The sequence below is a fragment of the Chrysemys picta genome, chromosome 4, assembly GCF_011386835.1.
Source record: "Chrysemys picta bellii isolate R12L10 chromosome 4, ASM1138683v2, whole genome shotgun sequence".
Classification (NCBI taxonomy): Eukaryota; Metazoa; Chordata; order Testudines; family Emydidae; genus Chrysemys; species Chrysemys picta.
The window spans coordinates 89,181,205-89,209,112 of NC_088794.1; the positions used below are offsets into that span (position 1 = coordinate 89,181,205).

General features: G+C 44.2%; 1 protein-coding gene across 2 annotated transcripts; it reads right to left on the reverse strand.

Moving 5' to 3' along the window:
* Positions 1 to 835: 835 nt before the first annotated feature.
* MED6 (mediator complex subunit 6) lies at positions 836 to 27,660 on the reverse strand. 2 transcript variants are annotated; one of them, XM_024109229.3, is made up of 8 exons: positions 27,536 to 27,660; positions 19,933 to 20,092; positions 17,280 to 17,371; positions 8,588 to 8,670; positions 7,116 to 7,224; positions 6,375 to 6,490; positions 1,983 to 2,010; positions 836 to 1,326 (listed from the first exon to the last, which is right to left on the reverse strand). In XM_024109229.3, the coding sequence occupies exons 1-8, from the start codon at positions 27,582 to 27,584 to the stop codon at positions 1,196 to 1,198; spliced, it is 768 nt and encodes a 255-aa protein (XP_023964997.2). In that variant the 5' UTR covers positions 27,585 to 27,660; the 3' UTR covers positions 836 to 1,195. The 2 variants fall into 2 exon arrangements, with proteins under 2 accessions (XP_023964997.2, XP_005306008.1); XM_005305951.5 differs by lacking the exon at positions 27,536 to 27,660 and adding an exon at positions 27,023 to 27,180.
* Positions 27,661 to 27,908: the final 248 nt, after the last annotated feature.

Consider the following 27,908-nt stretch of genomic DNA (forward strand, 5'->3'; position numbering starts at 1 on the left):
TCAACAATGCAACTATATTTCCATACATATTCTAACATACTGAATATTAAAACCTTATATTACCAGACAAAATCATATGGGCCAAGACAATGTCATATGATCCTAAATATTTTCCATTATTTCACTGCTACCCAATCAAAACTGATCATCAGTTACTGACAGTGTCACATACCTCTGATAGCTTAGAGAGGGAGTCTGACACTACAGTCCATCCAAGCACACTCTAGCCTGCATTACAGACATTTAAACTTTGTCCATTATTTAGGGCACTTGTCCTTGCTTTTCTGCTGTTTAGTATCTTGTCAACTACACTGTAAGAAAACTAGGAGTAGGAAGAAGAAAAGAAGCTGGAAAATCTTTTCCCTCTCAAAAAACAGCTAGAGTGATCCACTAAATGAAAACAATCTTAAGTAAAGACCAAGAAAAGTGAGAGATTAAGGACAGCTCTATCCAAATGAGCACCAGATGGTTTAAAAATTATTTTTCTTTAAGTGAAATGGGATGGCATGATAAGTATGAAGGCTAAAAATATTTTAAAAGAATCTGAGAGCTAACTGAAAGTTGACATCCAATTACATGGATTCAGCCCTGCCAGTTATCAAACTTTGGATCTATATCCCAACCTTCTAACAGGCACAGCAATTGATCGCAGACAGCGTAAATCCTTTAATGCCATAGGAAACGCTCACCTTCCTCAAGAAAGGTTAACATGCATAATATCATGGTATACCCTGACATTCAAGTGAAATCTACTACCAGCACACATAGCATATTCAGTAACCATTTCATAGGTAATCAAGAGAGTAAGCAAGAAAGGCACTTCAACAGCCAAATGTTGGTGTACAACTTTTTATTAAAAAGTTCCTCTTTTTACATAGAAAACACAACTACCAGAGGACATGAAATAAATTGGAGTTTTATAAGGAAGTTGCAAAATGCATTAATGTGAAATTCAGTCAGAAGCTAACATCCAAAATGGGGAGAAGGCTGAAAAAACCCCTCCCGGTGCAGCTCAAGTCTTTCCATTGGCAGCTTTTTAATAAGTTTCTGCTGAGAGAAGAAGCTGTTGCAAGGGGTTTTAAATCCTGCAGTGTCACAATCCTAAATGTTCAAATACAGTTAAGGGGGGAGCAGGAGTCACTTGCAAATTCTTCTCCAGACGTTGAATCATCTAGATATGGAATTGTCCATCCCTTCACTGGAGTCTCATCCGTTTCTCTGGGGGCCCTTTAGTGCCAGCACTCTGTTGGGCATTCTTTACAGTCTCCTTCTCCTCTGGCTTTATAGCTTCAGGGGCTGGTTCTGGCTCCTTCTTGATCTGATCCACTTAATAAAAAATAACCATCAAAATAAATTATAACTCAGCTTTGAGAGTTTTACATTTTTTTTCAAATTCTTTTCAGGTTGTTTTGAAAAGATAATGGACTTTAAGAGAATAGAAGCCAGTCAATACTTGTGCAGGAGACATTCAGGGCTGCCATGGTACAGGGACTGGGAGGGGAAAGCAGCTTGCAGTTCCCCTATTCTGACATTGCTGAACACCAGCACAACCACCTCAGGCAGTCCTCGATGTGCCCTAGCTTGCAGCCCTGCTGCAATAGCCCTGGTGCAAAATCACCAGGATGCAGAATCAACCTGGCCATTGGTCTCCCCAAGAGCATCTCCTGTTTTATAGCCTCTTGGCTCAGCAGCTCCCTTAGAGGGGTGGGGCCTCTTGCACAGGGGATAGTCTCCAGAGGGTAAGGGATGGGATGGAACATCTTACAGCCTAAGCACAGAGGTGAAGTTCCATCTGGCACCTTGCAAAATTAGGCCCACATTGAGCCTGATTTTGCTCTCATATTAGTCAATGACAAAACTCCCAACAATTTCAGCAGCAGCAGGAGTGAGCCCATTAGTTAGTTCAGCCTCACAACTGAACCTATATCACACCTGAATGTGGGGTCCTTTTTAAAATCTTGTGATAATGTGAGATCTCTTACCTGCGATGGGCTTTTCTCCAGGCTTTTGCTATCAAAAAAGAAGAAAAGAAAGTCAGATGAACTGGAGCTTTGTTATTATTATCCTTCCTAGCACTGACTAAAATATCATCTTTCGCTGTAGAATACTTCTAGTAAGAGGGGTTCTGAGGGATATCAACAAGGGTAGGCCTCACGTGAATGGGAAAATTATGGGGATGTCAAACAAGAGAAGAGTGACAAGCAAGTCTTCCAGAAGCACTAATTAAATTCTAATCTGTGTGTAAAATGAATAGCACACAAAAATTAAATGTTTTATTCTCCAGTCATGCAAAGAACCTTATCTCCTCCCAGTCACTAATGCCTGTTTTCCTTGGCTGTAAAATATGGCTCAAAAGGTCTGCAAATCCAGCAGTGCAAAAGATAATCTAATTTTGTAAAGAATAGGAAATGAATTAAGACCATTTGACTCTAGAGCTACCCTTTTGGCCCAGGCAGTTAGCTAATATTTGGGACTTTGCAGGGTAGTTTTCACTAGGATGATAAGTCAGTGATACAAGTCAGGTATGCTTTTGGTGTAATCTTATTTATTTACAAAAAATATACACGAAGTCCTGTTTCCATGAACACAATAGAAATAAACAGCAGGCAGTTTCCTTGCTCAGAAATCCCCAAGTCTGCCACACCAGCAACCTCTCCCCTTGTGCTTCCTCTCACTACTCCTTATGCTGCTTTTTCTCCTCCAAAACACACGCCCCCTGCAAGACAATGCCCCAGCCTCTGCGTTTGCAATCAGTGAAACCACTCAGTTCACATGGCTTAGCTCTGACCTGCCATGCAACATATTGCCCTGGGCGCTCTCCACTATGGGGCCTGATTGCTCTTTCTGTTGAACCTGAAACAGTGTGTAGCGTACCCATTGGCTTTAACATGGTCTGTGATTGTCTTGGACCCTCGATTCACCTAATGGCAGCCATTAGCACCTTTCAGTGTAACAATGGTTCAATATATACTTTTTTTTAAGGTGTCTTGCTGCTGTTCAAACAAGAATTGGATTTCGGTACCTGGATACCAAAGTCCATAGGACATCGCACATGAATTATGCTCTCTCTCTACTCAAGCCTGCACTATGACTGTAATAAATTTTTTTCTGTAATTTGCCTGCAGTCTTGCCGCTCTTTGCAGTGATCTGATCAGATGAACCAGTAAAGCAATGGGCAGGGTCAATATTCTTCATTTCTTGACGTAAAATGTTGTACAGCATTGTTGCAACTGAGTTGCATCCCACTCCAGAAGTGGCTATACTTCAGTTGTGGTTGAAGTGATCCCTGTGTATCCTATTACCTGCCTCACACGTATGGTGTTAAAACAACGAGGAGTCCTTGTGGCACCTTAGAGACTAAGGAGTTTATTTGGGCTTATGCCCAAATAAATTTGTTAGTCTCTAAGGTGCCACAAGGACTCCTCGTTGTTTTTGCTGATACAGACTAACACGGCTACCACTCTGAAATCTGTCACGTATGGTGTAGTGAATTTTTGTAAAATACTTAGACCTTTGGATGACAGATGCCATGAAGGTATTATTCTATTTAAATAGTTAAGAATTTAAAATGCAGTTCCCTACCAATGATGTCCTTTTCCACTGAGCAAACACTGATTTTTCTCCAATGGTGTCGGAAGGTATTTGAATTTGGAAGTAGATTAGAATCTGGTCTGACCTAGTGCTTGCCTTACTCAAAGTATTCCAGAATGTTTTATAATAATTAGTTAGAAACTAGCCCTTGCAGAGACTGTAGGCAAAATAGCCGAGTGCATAATGGCAACAGCTCACCCACAGCCTTGGACATTTAAATATATTTTATTGAGTCAGGAAAGTCAATTTGCGCTGTGCATTTCCTTACTAATTTGTGCCTCAATATTATTATTTCAGAAGAGCTTTGGGAATACAATTCGGAATCTGCTGTTGCAGGGACAACAGCTGAAGCACAACAGTGCTAAATATTGACCTTGGGAGGCATCATGTGTAGTAGTTAGAACAACAGACTGGGAGACACAACATTTATCTTCCATCCCTGACTGTCTCTGGCTTGCTGTTTGACATTGGACAAGTTATTTGACTTTTCTGACATTGGTTTATCCTTTGGTGTAGGGGATACTTATCGACCTTTTGCAAGAGACCATGCACTTACAGAATGCCTTTATCTGTTGATGTCAAAGGATTTTATTTTTAGGTCTTACAGAAACACTATCTTTTTTGTAATTTCTTGGTGACTGAGTGGTGGGCTTAAGAAGGGGAATAAACAGGCATGTAGAATCCAAAGGATGATTCCCCACCTAACTATTTTAACAATAGGTCAAATTTTGGGCCTGAACTGTTGTATTTAATAGTGTGTCCTTATATCTCTATGGATCAGTGGTTCTCAACCTATTCATCATAGTGGGCCACATATGCGGTCCACATTGTGTTATATGGGCCACAGGTTGAGAACCACAGCGTGCCCCCCCTAAAATTTCTCACATTACCCTATGCACAGCACCCCCTGCCCAGAGACCCTCCAGAGAGCGGGGCCAGGAGCGGAGCCCTGGGCCTGGCAGCCAGACCGCAGACCCTGTCGTGTGGGGCTGGGCAGACGGCATCCCTGGACCCGGCACCCACCATATGGGGCCAGGCAGCCAGTAGCTGGGATCTGGACCCCGCTGCGTGGGGCTGAGCAGCCAGCAGCGGGACCCCGGGACCCACCACCAGGGGCCGGGCAGTCAGGACCCCCAGCACAGGGTCAGGAACAGAGCCCCACCTAAAACCTGGAGGCCCCTGTAAGCCCCTAGTTTCCAGCACGCCCCACCACCTCACTGCCCAGAGCCCCACCCCCCAAACCTGCCAAAGGATCCACTCTACTGTCCTCTGCCCTCCTGCGACACTCACCAGCCCTCTGCTGGCAGGAGCGCTCCAGCAGGCTGCCAGATGCTGTCTCCCCTTGAGCCAGCCTCACCGCCTGCCAGACCAGAGCGGCAAATTTTGAATATTTTTTAGCACACAGCTGGGCCACATGCAGCCTGCGGGTTGAGAACTGCTGCTATAGGGCATTTCATCACAAAAGATCCCAGAGTTCCTTACAGGAATGCCTTCACCAACAGATGAAATGCAGCCACTTCTGAAGTGGAAGGTGGCAATGACAGCTTAGGATAGGAAGAGAAGAAGAATCCACTACAAATATGTGGGGCATGTATTTATTCACAATGGAATTTGGTCAGCCTGGTGGAGCTAACAATGTGTACCTTCCAAAAAAAGTGTCTGACTAGAAGGACACCTACTTTATATTTAATCCAAGCAAGGGCAGTTTCCTCCACCAGTGCAGGGCTTCCATCACACTGCTGAGATACTGGTTCAATACTAACTCAGAGGGAAGAATACCAACTATTGAATCACCAGCTTTCATGAAATGTTTACCATGTCCCTTTAAATCAACAATTGCATACACAATGCCAGCTCCGCAGAAGTTCTACTTGTGAAGGAGAGTAATTTTTTTCCCCCAACAGGCAAATAAATTGCATTTGTTAGTTTGTTCTTTCCCCATCAGACATCTTGGTAAAGAGTGGGTGAGTAGATTTTTATCTTGGTATAACAGGGGGAGCTGGCCCTGGAAGGAGACTGGGGCTCACTGCTCGTGCCAGGCTAAATCCACCTTCCCGAATGAATGGAATGAGTCGGTTCATGACTGGAGCATGCTGGGAGATAATAGGGATAGCCTGAGTTCAATGAGCTTACTGAGTTAAGGGAGAGACAAAGGAGCAGGGAGGTTGTGTGAGCTGCTATTACGCAGAGATACTCTCCTTACAACCCAGGGAGAGGGTCAGGGAGAGCAAGAGAGCCCTGCAGGGAAGCTCCTGCAGGTGATCCAAGAAGTCCTCCATAGCAGTGAGAGAAAAAGGCCAGATTGGAGCTACCTGCAGTGAGGGGAAGGAGCAACACTCTTGATAGGGGCATAATGGACTAGTGAGCCTCTAGAAGAAGGCTGAGAATTTCTGGTCCAGCAGTTTTATGTTCCAACAAACCGGTCCCCAGAAGGTGACAGTAAATACAAAACATCAGTTGTATCAGTTTTGTTTGGCTGTGGTAATGGGAAAACTGAGGCAGCAGCAGGGTCTGACACATGATGAGATAAACCCTGATCCACTTGGGTTAATACATTTTCATGGCAATTTTGCAAGGCTACAGTGCACACTTCTGGGTAACTCCTTCACCTATGCTAGGGAATCCTCCTCTACATTCTGCATGAAGAGAACCTGTTGTTTTCAAAGTTCCTATTCCAACCAATGCTACCGTTCCACCAAGTACAGTGAAGTCCCACAAGCTATCCACCTGAGGAGCCCTGATGTCTATGCTGAAGTAACACTGCACACACAAATGACTATTACCTGAACAAATCTGGGTGGAAATTTTTGTCTCAGGTCTAGAAGCAAAGCATCCACCCGCTGCCTCTGGAAAATAGAGCTTGGTTCTTCCTTCTTCTTGGCTTTTGGTTTGGCTTTATCTGCAAATCATATACAGAGGCTGAAATGCAACATCACATCAAATGATGGAAGTTCTAGTTCTCTTTTATCTGTTCTTTGCTCCTGGAAAGGGTTGTTCTTTCTGGTTTGGCCCCGCCGCGGATCGGGGGGGAGAGGCGCCCCTGCCCCAACCGAGCTTGGCCCCACCGCGGACGAGAGAGAGGCGCTCCTGCCCCAACCCAGCCCAGCCCTGGACCTGCCACGGATGGGGGAGAAGTGCCTATCCTGCAGCTGCAGCTCCAGCCCTGCCGCAGTGGGGAGAGGCACCTCTTCCCCCCCCCCCCCCGCAAGCCCAGGTGCTGTTGCGGGGTGAGAGAACTGGGGGGGGGGGGAATTTCTCTCTCCCTGCCATAGCCTTGGGGCAGCCTGCACCCCAAACCCCTCATCCGTGGCCCCACCCCAGAGCCTAGACCCCCAGCCAGAATCACACATCACCTCCATATTGGTGCACATAATGAAATTCATTCCACACATGCGTAGGAAAAAATAGAAGGAACACTTGTTATAGGAGTTATGGATGCTAAAGTAAACCTTAGCTAAAAATTTAAGTATTAAGTCCAAAGAAAAGGAGAGTTGCTTAATGCACTGAGGGCCCAGGCATCATACCTCGTTCCTCCTGGTCTTTGAAATGCCACCAGTAGCCTTTGGAAGGGTGATATCGGCAGTATGACATGGCTTCATCAAAAGCAGATTGAATTCCATGCACTGCAGTGAGCTTTCAGAAGAAGTCAACATAAGAAAATGTTCAGGAATTTAACAGAGTAATATATAATACAAACAAACAGCCAATTCTATGCCTGGATACTGTTACATAAATAGTGACTGATAGAGTGTAACATGCAAAAATATTGTATGTTGGTAAAAAGCTAACCAAGTTTGTGAACTACTATGGAATGTAGTTTTACCATTAAAGTAGCTTTTCCCTCCATCAGCCAATTATTTTACAGTTGCTATTTGAAATAACATTTAGATTTTGTTTATAAGAGAGACTTTTACAAAGCCTAGTATGAACAGAAATATGTTTGTGATTTTTGTATTCTTTGAGAACAGTTTGCAAAAATATTTCTATCCAACACAAGTATTGCAGCCTTATACTAGGGCATGAAAAGCAGAAAGTGAAAATGACCGTTTTAGTATCCAAGATAATAAAAGTGCCAACAGCACCAATAGTGAAATGTAAATTCCATTTTAACATCTTTCAGTTAAATTAGCAACTTAAATTAAAAGATTTTTTTAGTAATTTTAAGCCTGACATTGTCCATCTGAATATTTTAAAATTTAATCTCTCTCTCCTTTTTCAACCATTAAGATTCTTCCATCCCTAACAGCTTGTCAGAGCTATTAAGGCACACTACACTCTTCTGGGAACATTTCACTTTCATTGCAAATGTAGAGTACTCGCTATACAGTGCATTTTTGACTAGTAATAAATTATTACACTAGTGACTAAGAACCAACCAAGAATGGGGTCCCAGTGTGCTAAGTGCTGTACACACACAAAGCAGTAGACAGTCCCTGCCCTGAAGAACTTACAGTTTAAAACAGAAAAAACAGATACAGGGTAGGGGAAGGGGTAAAACACACAGGCAGAGCAGAGTGATAAATGCGATGGCAGCAAACAGCATATTAGTTCCACAATTTGTTTATTTTTTGGTGACGGGAAGGTTAATTCAGAGGGGATCTGCTAATTGGAAAGAAAAAGTAAGGGAGGAGAGACATTGAAAGAAAGGGGGGGTGAGAAGGACCGGGCAGGGAAGAAGAGGGTTTAACAAATTGTGGTTATAAAAAACTGGATTAGTCATCTTATTTTATTAAAGCTAATGTTAAAATTATATAATACATAGATTAAGAGTGTTTGTACATCTGGGTATAGTGCTTAAATTATTCAAAAGTACAAAGGTAGGTTTAAAAAGTAATACAATATATATAGTACATAATCAGCAATAACCCAAATAAGATTAATAAATTTAACACACATCTCCTTTTCTTGAACTGGGTTGGGAGAACAATGTAAAGAAAAGCAGGATATGAACTGATAACTGTTTTATATCAACCAAATGCATAGTAGAGACACTTACCACTCTGGAGTTTATGACAGATCCTAAATCAGGTGCCTGATAAATCACTCCAGCAATAATATAGTAATCAGCTAATGGGATGACTGTAAATAAGGAACATTGTATCAGTTTAGTCAATAAGCAGAGCTCTGGGTAAGCAAGGGACAAAGTTGTTTAATTTCAATTGTCACATAGTGGACTTGTTTTTCACTTGTTTCACCTGGTCAGGACAATTTGAACTTTCAGGCTTTTCCTCCAAGTATAGCAAAGCACTTTACAAAAATTAGTGAAGCCTCACACTACATCTGTGAGGTGGGGAAAATATTAAGCCCATTTTATAAACAAGGAAGCATCAGTTTATATTCCTGTTCCACTGTCAGAAACACAACTAACAGAAAGTTAAACTGTTTTCAGTATCACATGAGAGCACCCAGACTAGCAGTCCTGGACGCAGTTCAAATGTGTTTTGCCATTTAAGGAAACCAAACAATAAGCTATGATATAGGAACCAATCATTCCTAACTTTCACTCTGACCTCCCCAGCATTACTGCTTGAAAATGTCTCACTCTGCAAACACTCACCTTTTTGGACTCAGGCCTTGTACTGTGGGTTTTCCTGGGAGACCCAACTAATATGGTTCTGCAATAAATCTTGCAAAGCCCTGTCCACTACAGCTAAACCAGGTTGGAGGTGATCCCTTCACGGTTTGAACAGCATTCTTTAATCTGACTGTCGAACAAGGTTTCTTTGTTGTTTTTTGAAGTTGCGGGGCAGACACAGGGCTTGTCTACACAGGAGGTTTAAACCGAATTAAGTCAAAATAATCCAGTTTGAAAATGCTTGCATACACGAGACAATCTGTTATAACACACTAACTGCATTTACCTCAAACTCTGGAGTCCTCTTGCAAAGTGCACTAACTTTGCTGCAAATAGAGTTAGTTTGGTGTATTGTTTGTGTGCACGTAATGCTGCTGAGCACTGCTTTGGCAGTCCTCCAACAGCTATCCCACACTGCTTTGCAGGCGACCATCATTGATCTGTCTGTTTACATGTGTGCCCTTTCCTGCTCTGGTGTCAAGTTAACCAGATGCCCCCTCCCCCATTTAAAGCTGGCATAGGGCAAATTTTGCCCATTTCCCTGGATTTGAGAATATCACTATTACCGTGATATTACTCCAGAAGTCCTACAACATGCCTGAAGGAGCTGCTTGGAGCCATGCTGAGACCCTGGATCTCATGGCCATCTGGGGAGAAGCATCGATGCTAAAAGCTCTTATGGCCAGCCACCGGAATAAAGATCTCATTGTGGAAATTGCTAAGCAGATGTCCCACCAATCATTACTGGGATGCCAGCCAATGCCAGATAAAGAACAAACAGCTCAGGAGGACTTGTATTAACACCAGGGATGCCAGGGAAAGCATCTGGCAGGGGACATATAACCTGTCCTTTTTTTTTTTTTGAGGAGTTGGACAGGATTTTAAACATCTACATAACCACCACACCTAGGAAAGTTGTGAAGTCTGCTGCTCACTCCCCTCCCTCCTGAGAACAACAAGCAAGGCTCATCAGGGGATGAGCATGACGACGCCAGTGTTGAGATTTCCTGGGAAAGCCAGGATCTTTTCAGGACTCAGGACCCTGAAACCAGCCAGGTAGAAGGTGAGCCTGATTCCTGCCCTGCAGCAACCAACCCCAAGTCCCAGGCAGGAACTCAGGCCAGGACTGAGGAGGCAGATCTTAGGGAGGGAATCGCAACATGTAAGTATCTCTCTTTACAATTGTGCTATACTGCCATGCTACCTTCTGTTCCGGGTGCCCCATGACCAGAGGCATTGTAGGCAGATGTGAGCTAGGAGCCTTTCCAAGACTGAGGCTCCCCACCTGCCCTCCTTTCTCCCCCCATGCTGTCCATTCAGCATCCCCATACACATTTCCAAAATGGTGGCTGCTCCAACTGGGCAACCAGTCTGTCTCATGCTAATGCTCGGCTAGTGGCCATTTTTAGGCCCATGCCATAGAGTGCACATGCCCATTTACCTATTTTTGTTTCCCTTTCCCTCACCCAGCAAACTCCTCCCAAAAACCCCGTTGGCCAGTTCACAATGGTGGCCAGCAGCATGGCTCAGCCACAGCCTCTACCCTGCCCCCTTCTGTGGCAGAACTGAATAATGAAAACGGTATTTTGTGCAACTTTCAGAAGTTTATTGAGATACTGGTTACAGAAAAAGAAATTTGGTTCATATTCTCAGTTTACACATCCCGCACAGACAAAAATCCTAATGCACACACCATTTACCATCTCTGAGGTTCTCCCAAGAGTGGGAAGAATCTCAGGGAGGTAAAGTCAAAAATGCATATAAAAAATGCTATCTCAGCCTCTCCAGAATATGAACACCATCACTTGACTTTTTTTTAACACTCTCACAGGCATGGCACCTGCCACTGCCCTTATGAATGGCTGAGCAGCTCCCAAACCTGAGGGGGAGGAAACAGAAAACTTGTGATAAATATTTGTTGACATCACTGCAGAGTCTCAAAAAACCCTGAAAATAACGGAGGGATGGAGGCACAATTGGCAGGTGTAGTCCCATGTGTTGTGCCCTGAACTGCACCTTGATACTTTATTTGACTATTGTTTTAACGAAAGGTTTCTTGTGGTTGTTAGACAATAAGTTGTTTCATAATTAAAAAATATTTTCATTATCATTTCAATTAAACCTTTATTTTGGCCTGTTACACACTACATTGCTTAATAACAAAAACACTGAAAAAATTCATCCATAAGAAGTTAACAGTGTATTTAACACAGAAATATATTGATTTATAGAATTCATAAGGTTTTGCAAAGATAACTAGGCAAAAACACAAGGTAAAATGAGTGCCACAACACTGCACCTCCACCAGCCATAAACAACACTGACTTGCTCACAATCCATTCTAGAAGGACTGGATGGACAATACAGCTGCACAATTTCAGGTTTAGGATTCCAAATGAGAGCAACTGGCATCCCTGACAATATTGCCCAGCTGTTTCCATTTTGTACTGGACACCTGGCTGGCTGCTCAAACCAGTGAGCAAGTCTCTGCCCCTCAGCCTCTCACCCATTGTTAAGGTTTTCTCCATTACTCTCACAAATATTATGCAAAATACAACATGCTGCTAGGTTAGGGGACTTTTTTCCCCAGCTGCTTCCAATCTATTCCGACCACCTTCCTTTCAAACAGCCAAATGCACACTCCATTCCATTCTGAGGCAGTAGTTTAAACAATTCCTTCCTTCTATCCAAGCAGCCTGTGAATCATTTCATTAACCAGGGGAAGCTGAGGATCAGCTGGGTCTCCCACGATAACTAGAACAATGTCTTCACCATTAATGTCCATAGTGATCCTGAGAGCGAACGGTCTTTTCTCCGTTAACATAAACAGAGCTGAGTTCCGAAAGAGCCTAGCTCGTGAACCCTTCCACACCACTCTGTATTTATGGCCATAAACCTGACAATGTGATCAACCAGCCCTTGGAGCACCATGGAGAAATACTCCTTTCTGTTTAGAAATTCTTACCTGGGGTGGGGGAGAGAGAGATGTGGCATGCACAAATAATAAGCACATGGGTCCCCATCAATTGCCCCAATACACTCTGGGAATCCTATGCATGCAAAGCCATCGATAATCTCCTAAGCATTACCAAGCTTTATAACCCAGTGCAACAGTACCTTTTATGTGGCATCACCTACCCACATAATAATGGTCCCAACAGTCAGTCTCCTTACGCCTAATTGGTTGGCCACCGACTGGGAGCATTTGGGTTGGCCAGCTTCCAGATAGCAATGGTGACCTGCTTGTCCATGGATATGGGGTACTGCATGTTGGTACGCTACCGCTCCAAGGTCAGTTCAGCCAAGATCTCCAGAATGGTTGCCTCCCCCCATCCTGATTCTCTCTCGCCACAATTGGTCATCCCGGGTCTTCAGAACAGCCCTTTCCCACCAACCCATGCAGGTTTCCTGAGCCCAGAAACCACACTGCATGGTGTGAAACTGCTCCAGGAACTAGCATAATTCCTGTATAATCAGTTACTCAGTGCCTTCCTCCGCTTCCTCATCCTCCTACCGCTTCATCTGCGCTGAAGCTCCTGCTGCTGCTGCCACATCACCTGCTCAGTGGTACAGTGGGAAGAGTCCAAAGGCAAATTCATTCTGCACTGAGTGCTGAAATACAGCCCAAGCAGCCTCTATTTATTCGCAGTGGCTGGCATGAAGCATTGTTGGGCCCACACTGGCTGACAGCAATTTGCAGATGGTGCTAGCCTGCCCAGAAAGTATGGGGTGGAGACAAAGGAAACATGGCATTTGAAAAATTTATTGCTTATGCATCCCACAGTGCCCACTGCAAAAAATCCCAGAATGCACACAGCTCAGCAGTGAAGCAAAGAACCATGAGATACTCTCCAAGAACGCCCAAGCCGCTGCTGTGTGTACACAATGATGCACATTGGGAGAGGGCACACTGTCCCATGTGCACACTATTAGTGCAGCTTGACTACCGCATGTTACTTGACGCTCATCAAAAAGCTGCGGGTTAACCCCTACCCACCTCGTGCAGACAAGCCCAGACAGTACAACTACCTTTAAACAATGTTAGCCTTAGCACAGTGTCATAGTCGCAGTGATGACATGAGAGTCAATCCCTCCCAAGGCCCTGACCCTTGCCCATGTTTGTTCCAGTTCTTCCATCTTTCTCAACACTTATAATTCCTCTGGAACCCCAGGACTCAACTGGTGCCCTTGTTATATGAACCCTGGTCACTCACCCAAGGTAACAGATCACTGAGGGTTCAGGACAGTTGAGCAGGGCTCAGGCTGTTGCACCGAAGTTCTTAGGGGCAAAGAATGGGGCAGCAGCTCCTCCTCAGTATCTCTATGCAGATGTCACACTGAGCTGATTGCTCAGGTGCTAATTTGGAGGAAGCAACAGGAGAGCAACTCACCCTCTGAATTGCTCCATTCCCCCCATGGCTATTCCATCACAGGTGAATGTTTACCCCTTACCCGTAATTGCAACAAAATGGCAGATGAAATTCAATGTTGAAAAATGCAAAGTAATGCACGTTGGAAAACATAATCCCAACAAAATGATGGGATCTAAATTAGCTTTTACCACTCAAGAAAGATCTTGGAGTGATCATGGATAGTCTTCTGAAAATATCTGCTCAGTGTGCAGCAGCAGTCAAAAAAGCTAACAGAATGTTAGGAAGCATTAGGAAAGGGATAGATAATAAGAGAGAAAATATCATAATGCCACTATATAAATTCATGGCATGCCCACATCTTGAATACTACATGCAGTTCTGGTCACTACATCTCAAAAAAGATATTAGAATTGGAAAAGGTACAGAGAAGGGCAACAAAAAAGATGAAGGGTATGGAACAGCTTCCATCTGAGGAGAGATTAAAACTCGGGGACTTTTCATCTTGGAAAAGGGATGACTAAGGGAGGGCTATGATAGAGTCTATAAAATCATGAATGGTGTGAAGAAAGTGAATAAGGAAGTGTTATTTACTCCTTCATATAACACAAGAACCAGGGGTCACCAAATGAAATTAATAGGCAGCAGGTTTAAAACAAATATAAGGAAGTTCTTCACACAACGCACAGTCAACCTGTGGAACTTGTTGCCAGTGGATGTTATGAAGGCCAAAACTATAACAGTGTTCAAAAAACGAATTATATAAATTCCTGGAGGATAGGTCCATCAATGGCTATTAGCCAAGATGATCAGGGATACAACCCCATGTTCGCTCTGTGTAGAATTTCCCTTTTAGATCAGGAGAAAAGACAATTCAGTGGTCCAAGAATCAGGATTGAAATAAACACTTTTCCCTGGCCAGAGGTTTCAATTCTGACAGAGTTAAATAAATGTCATGTAGTTTAAGATGCAAGAATCTTAGAAACTGCAGCTCTGATTGGTCTGCATAGCTGTTAAAGACCAAATTGCACTTTTCGTAAGTGTAGAGGTTTGCTGTGGTATCCTGGGCAGTGCAATGTTACTGTGTATTGGGCAGCTGTTTCCATCCACTCTAGCATTGTGGTCTCTATTATTCCTGCTTTCTACTCTTGTTGCTGATGAAAGTGCACTCCACCCAGTAGCCTCTGTAGCACTGGGATTAGTGATAAAGCTACATTCTAGCAGGGAGGGAGTTCAATCCCTACTTCCATTATAACAAATTTTGGTTTGTTTTTGATTATCACCGACTGCCCCAGAGCCAGTGCGGAGAGTCTGAATCAGTTTGGGAGATGAGGGTAATCAAATGCTCTCAGCTAGTTTGTGAAGTGAGAGATGGTTCCGGGAGGAGGGAGATGATCAATGCACAGAGCTAGTTTAGAGAGCGAGGAGGAACTTTTGGTAGGCTCCTTCTCTGGAGTACCTGCCACAGGCACAATGACAAGGAGGGCAATGCTAGCTCCCATAGCTATTCTCATAGTCCTACTATGATAACAGACGCAGCCAGAGTATCATTTAACCTATGCAATTCCTACAGTCGGATATAACTGAGGTAAATAGCACAAAATGTTTCCTTAAAGAATCAGACCCAGGAGTAAGAATAGCATTTGTAGATTCAGTAACTAGGATAAAATTATAAGGACTCTCTGTTCTCATGCTTCAGGGCACAAACTGACCACCTAACGAGGTCAGGAAGAACTCACCATAGTCAGCTGCATGATTTTTTATTTATTTTTTTGCCAGAGTTCCAGATTTGATGTTTCATTAGCCTGTCCCAGTGCAGCAATGCTTGTGTTTCTAACTAAGCAACTGAGAGAGACAAGGTGGGCAACCAACTTCTGTAGATGAAAGAGAGAAGCTTTTCAGCTACACAGAGTTGTTCTTCAGGTCTGCATGGTTGTCTCTTTCACCAACAGAAGTTGGTCCAATAAAAGATATTAACTCATCTACCTTGTCTCACTCGTATCCTGGGACCAACACAGCAACACCACTACAAATAAATTAGCAACTGATATTTCTCCTTAAACAATATTTAGAGTCAAGAGGACATCATCCACCAGATAATAACCATTTTAACAAAGATCAAACTCTGGGCCTAAAATACTTTGACAAGGTACTTTTAAAAGTGGAAAGTATGAAACTGATGCTTCTGCAATCCCATGAGAGTACTGATTACCTATTCTGAAACTCATAAGCACAGGGGAGGTAGGACTCTCTTCTTTAGCTGATCTGCCTTTAAGATCTTAAAATCTGTGCCAAGCTACCAAGATATGGATAACATCCAAGGCAGGGAACTAAGCAATGTAACTACGAAATCTTGCACAAACTGAAAAGAGTATTATTAAATCATTCTCTTCTAAACTCCCTACAATGAATGATCAAATTACACTGCTGAAGTCTGAATGTTTATACTGTAAAAGCCATAACTCCACTCCAGATTTTAAAAAGTTGGATATTAAGGAACAAGAGAAGCAGTGAAGTGATACATTGGGCTATGGCACACACCTTTAACACCTAGGTTCAATTTAGATTTTAAATTCAATCTAATCTAAGAAGCAGTCAGGTGCTCTTTTCCAATATGAATATAATACACTAAGGCCACTGCCAGAAACCAAGCAAATTAGGAGCAGCACTAGAAAGGTATGAGTCCATTACAAAAGCCCTTTCTCATTAGAACAAAAATAAAACCTTACATTACTACATTATCATTTATTCTAAAAGATCCAAAAGAGCTTTACAGATTATGTACAGTAAATACAGAACACATTTCACCCTGTTCTGAAATGTGGAAACTTTTAACAGTTCACATGAACACAACAAGTCAATTTAGGATAAGATATGAAGAATACTGAATCCAACTGTATGTAATAGGGAGACAGAATGCAGTTATCCCAACTGGAATTTAGACATGGCACAGTGGTAATATCTCTACTCTCACTTAAAGTGCCATGGAATCTTTACTGACCCCAGATAGTTAGGACTTTGATTTTATGTCTAATCAAATGATGGCATCTACACTACCTCAGCACCCTCTAATATTCCGGAGTGCTATGGTTCACCTACTGAATCACCAGTTTCTTTCCTAGGAGGTCTCCCAGTCATGTATTTACTAGAAGACCCTATTTAACATGTGCATCTGAGAAGCTCACAGTACAAAGTGGTAAGGCTGCAGAATAAAAATGGCATTATGCAATGAGCAATGTGAATGTTCCCCTTATCCTAATAAGTGGAAATCAGAGATTTCCAAATTGCATGATAATCACTCAGAATGATTAGCATGAAATTTAATTTGCACTAATCAGCCCCAGGCAAGCACAAAATTAGTATTATGTTTAACTAATTAAACTGAAAACCTTATGTAAAGCATATCATAAATATAGGACATATCATGCATACTAACAACTATCAATTGCCCATGGCAAAATTTACTGCAAAAGCAGCACTTTCTCATTGCACTGTTAGTATTTTGCCACAAGAGGGCAATCCCCTGCTATTATCAGAGTGCAGGTCAGCCTTTGGGGGCAGCACTCAAAAATGCCAAGATGCAACACACCCTGAGACCTAATGCCACTATCTAAAAAGCAAAACGAAATTTAAGGCTAAGTAAAACCAGAGCAAAATTGTGTTGTGAACACACAGAGCAAAAACAGAGCAGACAGACAAGCACCAACATTGTCATTAAAGGGAAAAGCTGTGTGAGCTCTTACCTTGTGTCGGAGACTGTCTTTGCTGCTTTCGAATTATGAAGAGGATGGGCTCTTGAGCATGAAGGAGGATATATTCCACTCCAATCATTTGGCTAAAAGACAAGTGACCAGAATAAGTAACTCCATTCATCTGAAAGTTAAAGATATAGGATGTGAAAGCCCACCAAAACAACAATCACAGGGCCCGAAGGTCACCCCTTGATGGGTCACAAGCTCTTGCATTAGGATTTTCCAAGATAAATAGCAAAACCTAGCCTTGTGCTCACAGTGCATTACAAAATCCTGGAGTCAACCTCTTGGCAAATAGGTAGGTTACTGGCAGAAGAAGAAACAAATGGAAGAAAAATTGAACATATAGTTACAGATGTTGTTTATGTATGGAAGTGACAGACCAACAGCACTGACCAGAATGTATGCAGATGATGTGAAGGCTCCTCCCCTCCAATACCAGATGCATACAACTTTACCAGTGAGCATTTAGTGTGATCTACATTGTCCCCCACTAGCCTATTCCTAGGTCCCCAAATAGTTCTGTCAATGCAGTTACATGTGCCCCTCTCCTGCCAGGGCCCCAAATCAAAAAAAGCCAATTGCATTGCTGTCATGTTGATAAATGGCCACTTGTAATTAGGACTGCCTACCCATTCATTTCCCCTCGGGCCCAAATTAAAAGTCAGACTTCTCATGCTGAATCTTCCTACGGTGGGGTATCTGTTTTAATAATTGCACCTAATTCAATCCGGCAGGAACCACAGGTTAAATAATAATGTAGACACTCTTATTCACAATTCTGTGACAAAGCTCAAAGTGTCCAGCTACAGTAGATCCCACTCAAGAGACATGAAATTAATCCTCTTCATCTGATTACAAAATTAGGCTGAGCCATTGTCCCCAAACATTGTCACAATTTTTATCCTGGTCTGTAGCTTCTCTGCAAAAAGGAAAAAAAAGCTTTCTAGCTAATTGGCTTTTTTGACATTTCTGTAAACCTGCAATCTCAGGTGTAAATAAATTTGTTAGTCTCTAAGGTGCCACAAGTACTCCTGTTCTTTTTGCGGATACAGACTAACACGGCTGCTACTCTGAAACTTATCAGGTATACCCAAAATCCTACCTACAGTGCTTCACAGGAAGCACCACAAGAACTAGGAGAATATAAATTGCTTCTGGCATCTGAAAGAGGATAGGGCCCAGCTGCAAGTGGCTGAGTAAATCAACCTCCAAAAAAGAACAGAGACAGAAAAGAAGTGAGATCACAACTTTCCCTTCACTCTTCAATTCAGCTGTTGGTGACACCCTTTAGATAGGGCTACCATATGTCTGGATTTCCCCGGACATGTCCGGCTTTTCGATCTATAAATAGCCGTCCGGGGGGGGATTTCTAAAAATCTAAAAATGTCCAGGATTTCCCCCCAGTCGGCTATTTATTGATCAAAAAGCGGCGCCACTTGGCAGGCAAAGCCCCTTCTCGGCTCCCCCCCATCCCCTGCAGCCTTAGCACGCCCCCGGCCCCGCAGCTGTCTTCCCCCCTCCTCCCCTCACCTGAACACTCCGCCCCCCTGCTCCTCCCCCTCCCCTGCTTCCCGCGAATCAGATCTTCGCGGGAAGTCTGAAAAGAAGCAGGGGCAGGCAGGCAGCAGCAGGTAAGCTGGGGTGGGGTGGGGTGGGGTGGGAGGGTGACGGGGGAGACGCGAGGAGGAGGGCTCCAGGGAGGCACGGCGCAGCCCAGTCTGGCCCCGGCCGAGCGGCTCTGGCCCCAGCCGGCCCCAGCGGCTCTGGCCCGGGCCCTGGGGCACCGGTCCCAGTTCCGGCCGAGCGCGCCGGCCCGGCCCCGGCGGCTCCAGCCCAGCTCGGGCCCCAGGGCGGTGGCCCCAGTTCCAGCCGAGTGCACCGGCCCCAGTGGCTCCGGCCCGGCTCGGGCCCCAGGGTGGCCGGTCCGGCCCCGGCCGAGCACCTTCCGGCCCGGCCCCAAGCCCCGCGACTCCGGCTGGAGTGCAGCCCAATTCCTGGGCTCTTGTAAAAGCCGGCCCTGGTCAGGGGACGGGGGGGGGGGGGGTTGGATGGGTCGGAAGTTCGGGGGGGGGTTGTCAGGGGGCAGGGGTGTGGAGAAGGGTTGGGACAGTCAGGGACAGGGAGCAGGGGGGGTTAGATGGGTCGGGGGTTCTGGGGGGGCTGTCAGGGGGGCAGAGGTGTGGAGAGAGGTCGAGGCAGGCAGAGAGCAGAGGGGGTTGGATGGGTCGGGAGTTCTGGGGGTCTTGTCAGTGGGCAGGGAGCAGTTGGATAGGGCATGGGAGTCCTGGGGGGTCTGTCTGGGGGCAGGGGTGTGAATATGGGGTGGGGGTGTGGATAAGGGTCGGGGCAGTCAGGGGACAGGTAGGGTACTAGGGGGCAGTTAGTGGCAGGGGTCCCAGGAGGGGGCAGTGAGGAAACAAGGAGCGGGGGGGGTTGGGGGTTCTGAGGGGGGCAGTCAGGGGGTGGGAAGTGGGAGGGAGTGGATGGGGGTGGGGCGGGGCTAGAGCAGGGCTCCTCCCCCCCCCCGTGTCCTTTTTTTTGATTGTGCAAATATGGTAACCCTACTTTAGAAGACAAGTTGGAAATCACCAACCCAAAAGCAATTTTTCAGGTTAACTCAGCATTCCTTACAGTAACTTACTGCAAGTGGTCCAAGGTCAGCCGTTGCATTTTGACTACTTCATTGTTACATGTTCGGTCATAGAATGGGTTACTTCGCTCTGAGAAGTAGTCTAACACACTTCCGTTGTTTAATATAGGAATCCAGGAACTGTCAACCCAGGAAATTCCCAGGAGGTTATCTTGGAAGAAAAAATTAAAATTAGCACCAAAACAGTCAGTACGATTATGGATTCTTACCAATTAAGGTCCTACTAATTAGAGCATGTCAAAAAACAAAATAAAGTTTTCATGAAAATTATTTCCCTAAAATTCAAAATTTTGACCAAAAAAAAAAAAAAGTCAAAATTTTCTTCCTCAGAGGGAAACAAGATATACTATTTAGGAATAATTCGGTCCATATAATATTTTTGTATGTATTTCTTTCCATGGCTATTACATGAAGATATGGTAGTCGCAGAGACACCTTTATTTTTTAGGAATGCCAGTAGGAAAAAAAATTATTAGCACTTGCACTTATTGTCATACTGTACATGGTTTAGATTAAAAACAGCAGCATTTGCCAAGTGGAATGGGCAAACTAAGCATGATCTTTACTTTGAAAGTGAAAGAAACCTAATACAGTAAGTAAGCGGCAGCCAGCATTAAATGCCAGACCAAACAAAGTTGTGGAGACAGTAGATGCCGTAGTCAAGTGATAAATGTACTAACATTTACTAGACTCTCCTCCTATGGTTGCATGAAATTTAAAGGGTCTAAAAATTCAATAATTTTAAGCCACAGTGGCAATAATCTCCACTCCTGGGAGAGTAGGAAACACAATGATAAGGCATCAAGTTTTACACTGAAAAAAGAAAGATAGCATGGGTGGAAAAGTGACTGAAAACTGCATGCAAGATTGAACCCTTTCATTCTATGAATGTAATGGGCCTACTGCATTATTTGCAAACCGAAAGCTCCTACTACAGTCATTCCCTTGTAGATGTTTTACTTCAGCTGAAGTTTTGAATGCACAAGGAATGCGAGATTCAGATCCAAAATGTCAGGAAAGAATGGTTAATGCAACATAAATGAATAATTCATTTTTGTATTGTCAATCTCAGAGCTGCTAGTCTAGTTCTTACATAAAATGGGAAAATGATGTTTTTATGTTATTTCACATATACTACTCTTTCTCCTCATCATAAAAATAGGAGATCCTCCAGTACTAAAGGTATTTTATTATTTAATATTTGTATTGCAGTAGCACCCATAATATGCTAGATGCTTTCCAAATATATATGACCTTTTGGGTACCTTATTTTCATTGAGATAAACAAGGCCTTTATCTCAATGAAAATAAGGTACCCAAACCTCTCAATATTCATATTCTTGGCAGGACACCTGCTCATTTAGTTTTTCAAGCAGCATGAAAAAATCTTATTTGTGTCAGAAGAATAACTGTATTTCTGCAGAAGTTTCTCCCAGGCAGGACTAGAACTTCAGAGTAAATATGCCTCAAAACTGAATGTAAAGTTCCAACTCCAGGACCAGACTATTATTGGCCACTACTTCTGAGTAGTCCATTTATTATTGCTTTTATAATATACAACAGGCCATCCTCTAGGAAACAGCAACCCTGATACCATATATCAATTGTTCCTCTTCAGAAGGGAACATCTTCATTTTCATGTGTGCAAAAAAATGTACTATAATTCCCAATCCTTTCAAAAAAGGCATCTTATTCAAAGCTTTTAAATAGAGTTTGCGGAATATCCTCATCTCAACCACCAATTGTCTGTACCATTCCTCTCAATCTACCTTCAAAGTTTAATGTGAGACAGAGACTCAAAACTAAGGGACACAGAAATCCATGGTGGTATAGTAAGCTAAAAAAGAGAGATCCTCATCTTACTTCCTAAACCCTCCCCTGCACCATTTTCTGTCACCACCATCAGTCTTCCTAGTGACCCAGCCATGTAACCTGAAGCTTGTCTTCAACTCCACCCTCCTTCTAGACTTCATCTAAATCTTACCACTTCTTCCTCCATACGTTATCAAGATCCATCCTTTTCTCCCTATCCACAGCATTAATATTCTCATCCAGGCCCCTTTCCCTCCCTCTTTCTCAATTACTGCATCCTCCTCTCTGGCTTTCCTGATGTTCACGTTGCCTCACCCAGATCCATTCAAACTACTGTTAAGAACATCTGCCCAGCCCATTGTTTTGGCTTTGTCACCCCATTCAGTCATTCCACTGCCTCCCATTTTTCCATTACTTCAAACACAAACTTCTAATCTTGACCCTCAAGGTCCTTTCACAACCTAGCTTCTCCTTTTTATCCGTTATGCTATTTTACCTGTCATGTCATGACCTCACCACACTGTCAACAATGCCTGCCTCAATTGCCAGTCTGCTTCTCCCACAAGCATCTTCGCACTTTCTTCCATGCTGACCCATATCCCAAGAACACCCACTCTGAACCAATTTATTAAGCCACTACTGTCACCTCCAAATTCCTTCCCTACACCCACCTGTACCACACTATTAAAAACTCTTGTTCATCAGTATCCCAAGAAATTTGAGTCCTAACAATTATTAACATTTCTAGTCTAAGTAACCATATATTCTTACTACCCTCACTGGCCATCTGTGTGCTTTTCCCCACATGGTGCATCCTCTTTTTAATTACTCTGCAGGCTCTTTGGGCAGGCACTGTCTTGTAGTCTGTTTGCACAGCACTCAATACAATGGGCCCCTGCACTTTATTGAACTTTCTGCACACTACTATAATATAAGTAATAATATACTGAAGTGAGATAAGTTTCTCAAACGTTAATCACATTCCCTTTCTTGTTTTAATAGAATCATAGAAATGTAGGGCTGGAAAGCACCTCAATCTATTCTATATAGGTTTTTAATACCACATTTATCACTGCAGTTTCTGAGCTCCTTGCAATAGTGCATTAAGCAACGTGATTGTGATTACACATCAATCAGTTGTTTATTCTCACATCCTCTCTCCACAGGGAGAAGCATCTGCAATTAAGTGTCTTGTTTTGGTAGGTTGTTTTTAAAAATAAAGAAATATACTTGTTGTGATGTATTTATATTAGAAAAGACAGGTCAAAGAAATGCCACTTGCATGTGGAGCAGAACGTGGAGAGATTTGTGATGGTCCTTAGTTTCTGGGGGAGTTCATTCCACAGTCCTGGATCGTGCCCAGAGAAGGTTCTCTCTCCTGCACAGATGAGTTTTACTCTTATTGTAGAGAGGACCATCAAGCCAGAGGAGCGAAACTGTTGACCACAGTCTTTGTCCTGGAGCTTTAGATGGTTTTTAGGTATCCTGGGCCCAGGCAATGGAGTGCTTTGAAGATAAGGACTGAGAATCTTGAACTTGATTCAAAATTCTATGGGAAGTTAGTGTAGAGAGCCAGAGGACACGTGTGATGTGCTATGATAGCTGAGGAGATGTGCTGCAGCGTTTTGTACTAGTTGGAGTTTCTTAAATACTAAAGGCTTCATGCCCAGGTATATTGCATTGCTGCAGCTCAGCCAAGAAATGACGAAGACATGACAAAGGCCAGGTCTTCATCTGCATGGATGGGAAAGAGTCTCCTAGCCTGCCAGAAATGGTAAACAACATTACTCACGGCTGTTGCTATGTAACAAGTGAGCATCAGCGAGGAATCCAAGAGTACTCCTAGACTACAGACTGAAGTGACTAATTGTGTATGTGACCCCTCAACCAAAGGAAGATGGCACCATGGCTGCAAATTCTTCAAAATACTTTCTTCTGTCCACCAGTATGACCTCCGTTTTGCTCAAGTTGAGCTTCAGCCAGCTGTTCTTCATCCATGGGCTGATCTCATCCAAGTAGTGTGACAGCTTGGTAGTAGTGGTGTAGTCAAGAGATCATCCAGTCCCTCCTCCCATGCTGAGGCAGGACCAAGTATACCTAAACCATCCCTGACAGATGTTTTTCTAATCTGTTATCAGAAACCTTAAATGATAGGGATTCCACAACCTCTCTAGGTAACTGTTCCAATGCTTAACTATCCTTATAGTTAGAAATTTTCCCCTAATATCCACCCTAAATCTTCCTTGCTGCAGACTAAGCCAATTATTTCTTGCACTACTCTTGGAGGACAAGGAGAACAATTGATCACCATCCTCTTTATAACATATTTTTACATATTTGAAGATGGTTCTCATGTCCTCCTCAGTCTTCTCTTCTCTAGACTCAATACGCCCAATTCTCTCAATCTTTCCTCAGAGGTCATGACTCCCTAAACCTCTTTTTTTTTGTTGCTCTCCTCTGGACTCTTTCCCAACTGTTCACATCTTCTTAAAGTGCATTGCACAAAACTAGGCACAGTACTCCAGCTGAAGCCTCAATTGTGTCAAGTAGAGAGGAATAATTGCCTCCTGTGTCTATATATGATACTTCCGTTAACACATCCCACAATCACATTGCCTTTTTTTCACAACAGCAATCTGTTGACTCATATTCAATTTGTGATCCCTATCATTCCCAGATCCTTTTCTGCAGTACTGCTGCCTAGCCAATTATTCTCTATTCATGATTCAACACTTGTGATTTAAATTTGATGAATCTATATACAGAGATGAGTACTTAAAAGTTGAAGATAATGCAAGCAGAAGTGTCAGCTCAGAATGTTTGGAAAACTTTAATGACAGGCAACAACTATTTTTCACTGCTCTAGAACTGTTTCAGGAAATGGAAAGAAGCCAAAAAGAATGTTACATTGATCTAACCCACAGGTTTGAAATACTGAGATTCCCTCCATCCTTCATCTGCTGAATTAAATCTGACAGGCATTATAGCACCCATCAATATATACAGACAGTGAAAGGGAAAATCAGATCTGCATGAAGATAGTCCACAGCATATTTCAGAATAGATTCTTCTCCTCTGTCTTCACAGATTCTAGGAAACTCTACTTGTGGGTGAGGGTTCTGTCTCTCACTGCTCCTCCACCATCCTGTTCCCCCTTCTTTTTTCTCTCAACTTTTGTTGTAGCTAGGATCGGACAGCTTTGACAAATAGGGGGACATGTTCTAAATACACCTCTACCCCGAGATAATGTGACCCGATATAACACAAATTTGGATATAACGTGGTAAAGCAGTGCTCTGGGGGGCGGGGCTGCACACTCCGGCGGATCAAAGCAAGTTCGAAATACCGCGGTTTCACCTATAATGCGTTAAGATTTTTTGGCTCCCGAGGACAGCGTTATATCGGGGTAGAGGTGTACAAGCAGTCTTTAGCTTAATCTAATCTCATTCACTGGCTCTTTCCACAGGCAAACCTTCTCGAATAATACAATGCTTTACTACCAAAGTAATAGGGAACTTCAGAAATACAACAGCTAAATCAGATCAAGTACTAAGCAGCTTGCCATGTGAGAGTCATTTGGCCATCCTGTCTGCTTTGTTCCACTGCGTTTTCAATTAGAGTACATTTGCCTGGTGTGTATGCACATAATTTCTTGTTTCCCATGGTTGCAGGGTGACATGCATTGCTTGTCCACTTGGCTGCCAGTCTCCATATCACAGAGAGTTGACTGAAATTCCACAATAAGTGGAGTGATTTCTGCATGTAATTAGGGCACAATCCTGCAGTCCCTATATAGGCAAGATTCCCACTGACCTCAGTGGAAGTCTTGTTTGAACAGGAACTGCAAAACCAGGCCTATAGCTTATAAGTCACTCTGGGATCCTTTACAGTAAAAAGTCACTATATAATCAAAGGTCAGTATTACCAGACTACAGAAAGGCAGTACTTCCAAGAAGGTCTGACTACACGTAAAATCACCCCATGCTAACATCAAGATGTAACATGGAGAAAAGGAGCTTCTGGACTGTTACGTCTCTATGTATTTATTTATTTAGTGGAGAGGGTATCAGAGGGGTAGCCGTGTTAGTCTGAATCTGTAAAAAGCAACAGAGGGTCCTGTGGCACCTTTGAGACTAACAGAAGTACTGGGAGCATAAGCTTTCGTGGGTAAGAACCTCACTTCTTCAGATGCAAGTAATGGAAATCTCCAGAGGCAGGTATATATCAGTGTGGAGATAACGAGGTTAGTTCAATCAGGGAGGATGAGTTGCTCTGCTAGCAGTTGAGGTGTTCACACCTCAACTGCTAGCAGAGCAACTCATCCTCCCTGATTGAACTAACCTCGTTATCTCCACACTGATATATACCTGCCTCTGGAGATTTCCATTACTTGCATCTGAAGAAGTGAGGTTCTTACCCACGAAAGCTTATGCTCCCAGTACTTCTGTTAGTCTCAAAGGTGCCACAGGACCCTCTGTTGCTTTTTAGTGGAGAGGGGGATTCAGTTTCTTCAGAGATTTAAAGGGTGTTGAGATGACAAAGATACACAGAGATAATACAGGTCTCTCATTACCACCAGTTACCGGCTTGCAGCTTGTTTCCCTGGACGACATGCCAATATCATGGCACATAACAACATGCCACACAGCAACCACCACTGCTCAGGTGCAGCAGTAACAGCAAGGAGAAAGCAGCAGGGCTCTGCCTGTGAGGGCAGGAAGGGTGACAGGCAGCATTTCAGGAGCTAACAACACAGACAGACCACAGAGACCCTGTGCTGCAGAGTCTCTTGTCTGGCACGTAGGGTATTCAAGTGGCGAGGGGGGCCAGGAGTGCTCACAGCACAGCGCCCGTCTCCCGCCACCTGCTCCCTCAGCCACCCCCAGCAGGGCGGAGAGGAGCCACCAAGGCCAATGAGATTAACCCTTAACCCACCAGCTCCAGCCACACCAGGCGGGTCGGTGCATGGGGCTGGGGGATGGTAAGAGAACTCGGCCCCGCTCCATCTCCGGGGGCGGTTTAAGCCCAGCGGCTGCACTGTGGTTTGTACTTTACAGATGAGCCCTGGGTCTGGATGTGCCGGATCCCCCGGGACATCAGGGGCCGTCTCTAAAGTGCCCGCCCGCCTTGCCGGCGAAGAGCTCCCAGCCGCCATGGCCTCGGCGGCCGGGCAAGGAGCCTGCAGCGTTATAGCCCCTCCCCCACACACAGCCCGCCGGCACATTCACATCGCTTTCCAGTCCCATCACGAGAGAGCGGGAGCCGGTACCTCGGATATCCACCGCCGCCATAATTCCCAGCACGGCGCACTTCCGCCCAGCGCGGGGTTTGCCCTCGGGACAGGAAATCATAGAGAGCAGGAAGTGCAATAGAGCGACAGAAAACCATAGAGAGAAGGACTAGAGCGGCAAGGGCCACAGTGCGGGAGGCAGGGAAGGTGGAGGACTCCCTGTGGGATTCAGCTCTAGTCGAAGTCAGAGGGCCCTGAGGGGTCTGGGCCCAGCTGCTGCTGCGCGGCACAGGGTTATTTTTCCTTCCCAGCAGCCCCAGGCTTCCTGCAGGGGGGCGGGTGCACCAAGCCAGGGGTAGCTGGCATCACATGGAGCAATTCCCCAGGTTAATACGGCCTGGGCCACGGGGACGCAGGACCCCGGGGCGGCAGAGGATGCTGAATGTTGTCACCCCCGAGCATTCGTGAATCAGGATCCAAAAGAAAAAAAAAAATCACAGATTGGCTCACAAATAACAAGGGTTTCTAAAATTAACAAAACGAGGTGCTTACTGTTTGCCTGCTGCTGCTGGTTTTCTTGTATGTAGTCCTCAGGGGTCATGTTCGCAAGCCTGCCACCACCAACACAGAGGGTAAAAACATCCTTTTTCCAAAACACAAAGCTCGGATTCTGACATAACAGCATGATTCCCGGAGGTGGGGCTTTAAGAAAAACACTATCAGAAGGGTAGCCGTGTTCGTCTGAATCTGTAAAAAGCAACAGAGGGTCCTGTGGCACCTTTGAGACTAACAGAAGTACTGGGAGCATAAGCTTTCGTGGGTAAGAACCTCACTTGCATCTGAAGAAGTGAGGTTCTTACCCACGAAAGCTTATGCTCCCAGTACTTCTGTTAGTCTCAAAGGTGCCACAGGACCCTCTGTTGCT

Coding starts and splice junctions, on each gene's coding strand:
- MED6 (XM_005305951.5), bottom strand. CDS start 27,104: ATGATTTCCTGTCCCGAGGGCAAACCCCGCGCTGGGCGGAAGTGCGCC. Junction 8,671..17,279: donor AAGACAGTCTCCGACACAAG/GTAAGAGCTCAC, acceptor CCTTATTTACAG/TCATCCCATTAGCTGATTAC. Junction 1,327..1,982: donor TGGAGAAAAGCCCATCGCAG/GTAAGAGATCTC, acceptor TTTTTTATTAAG/TGGATCAGATCAAGAAGGAG.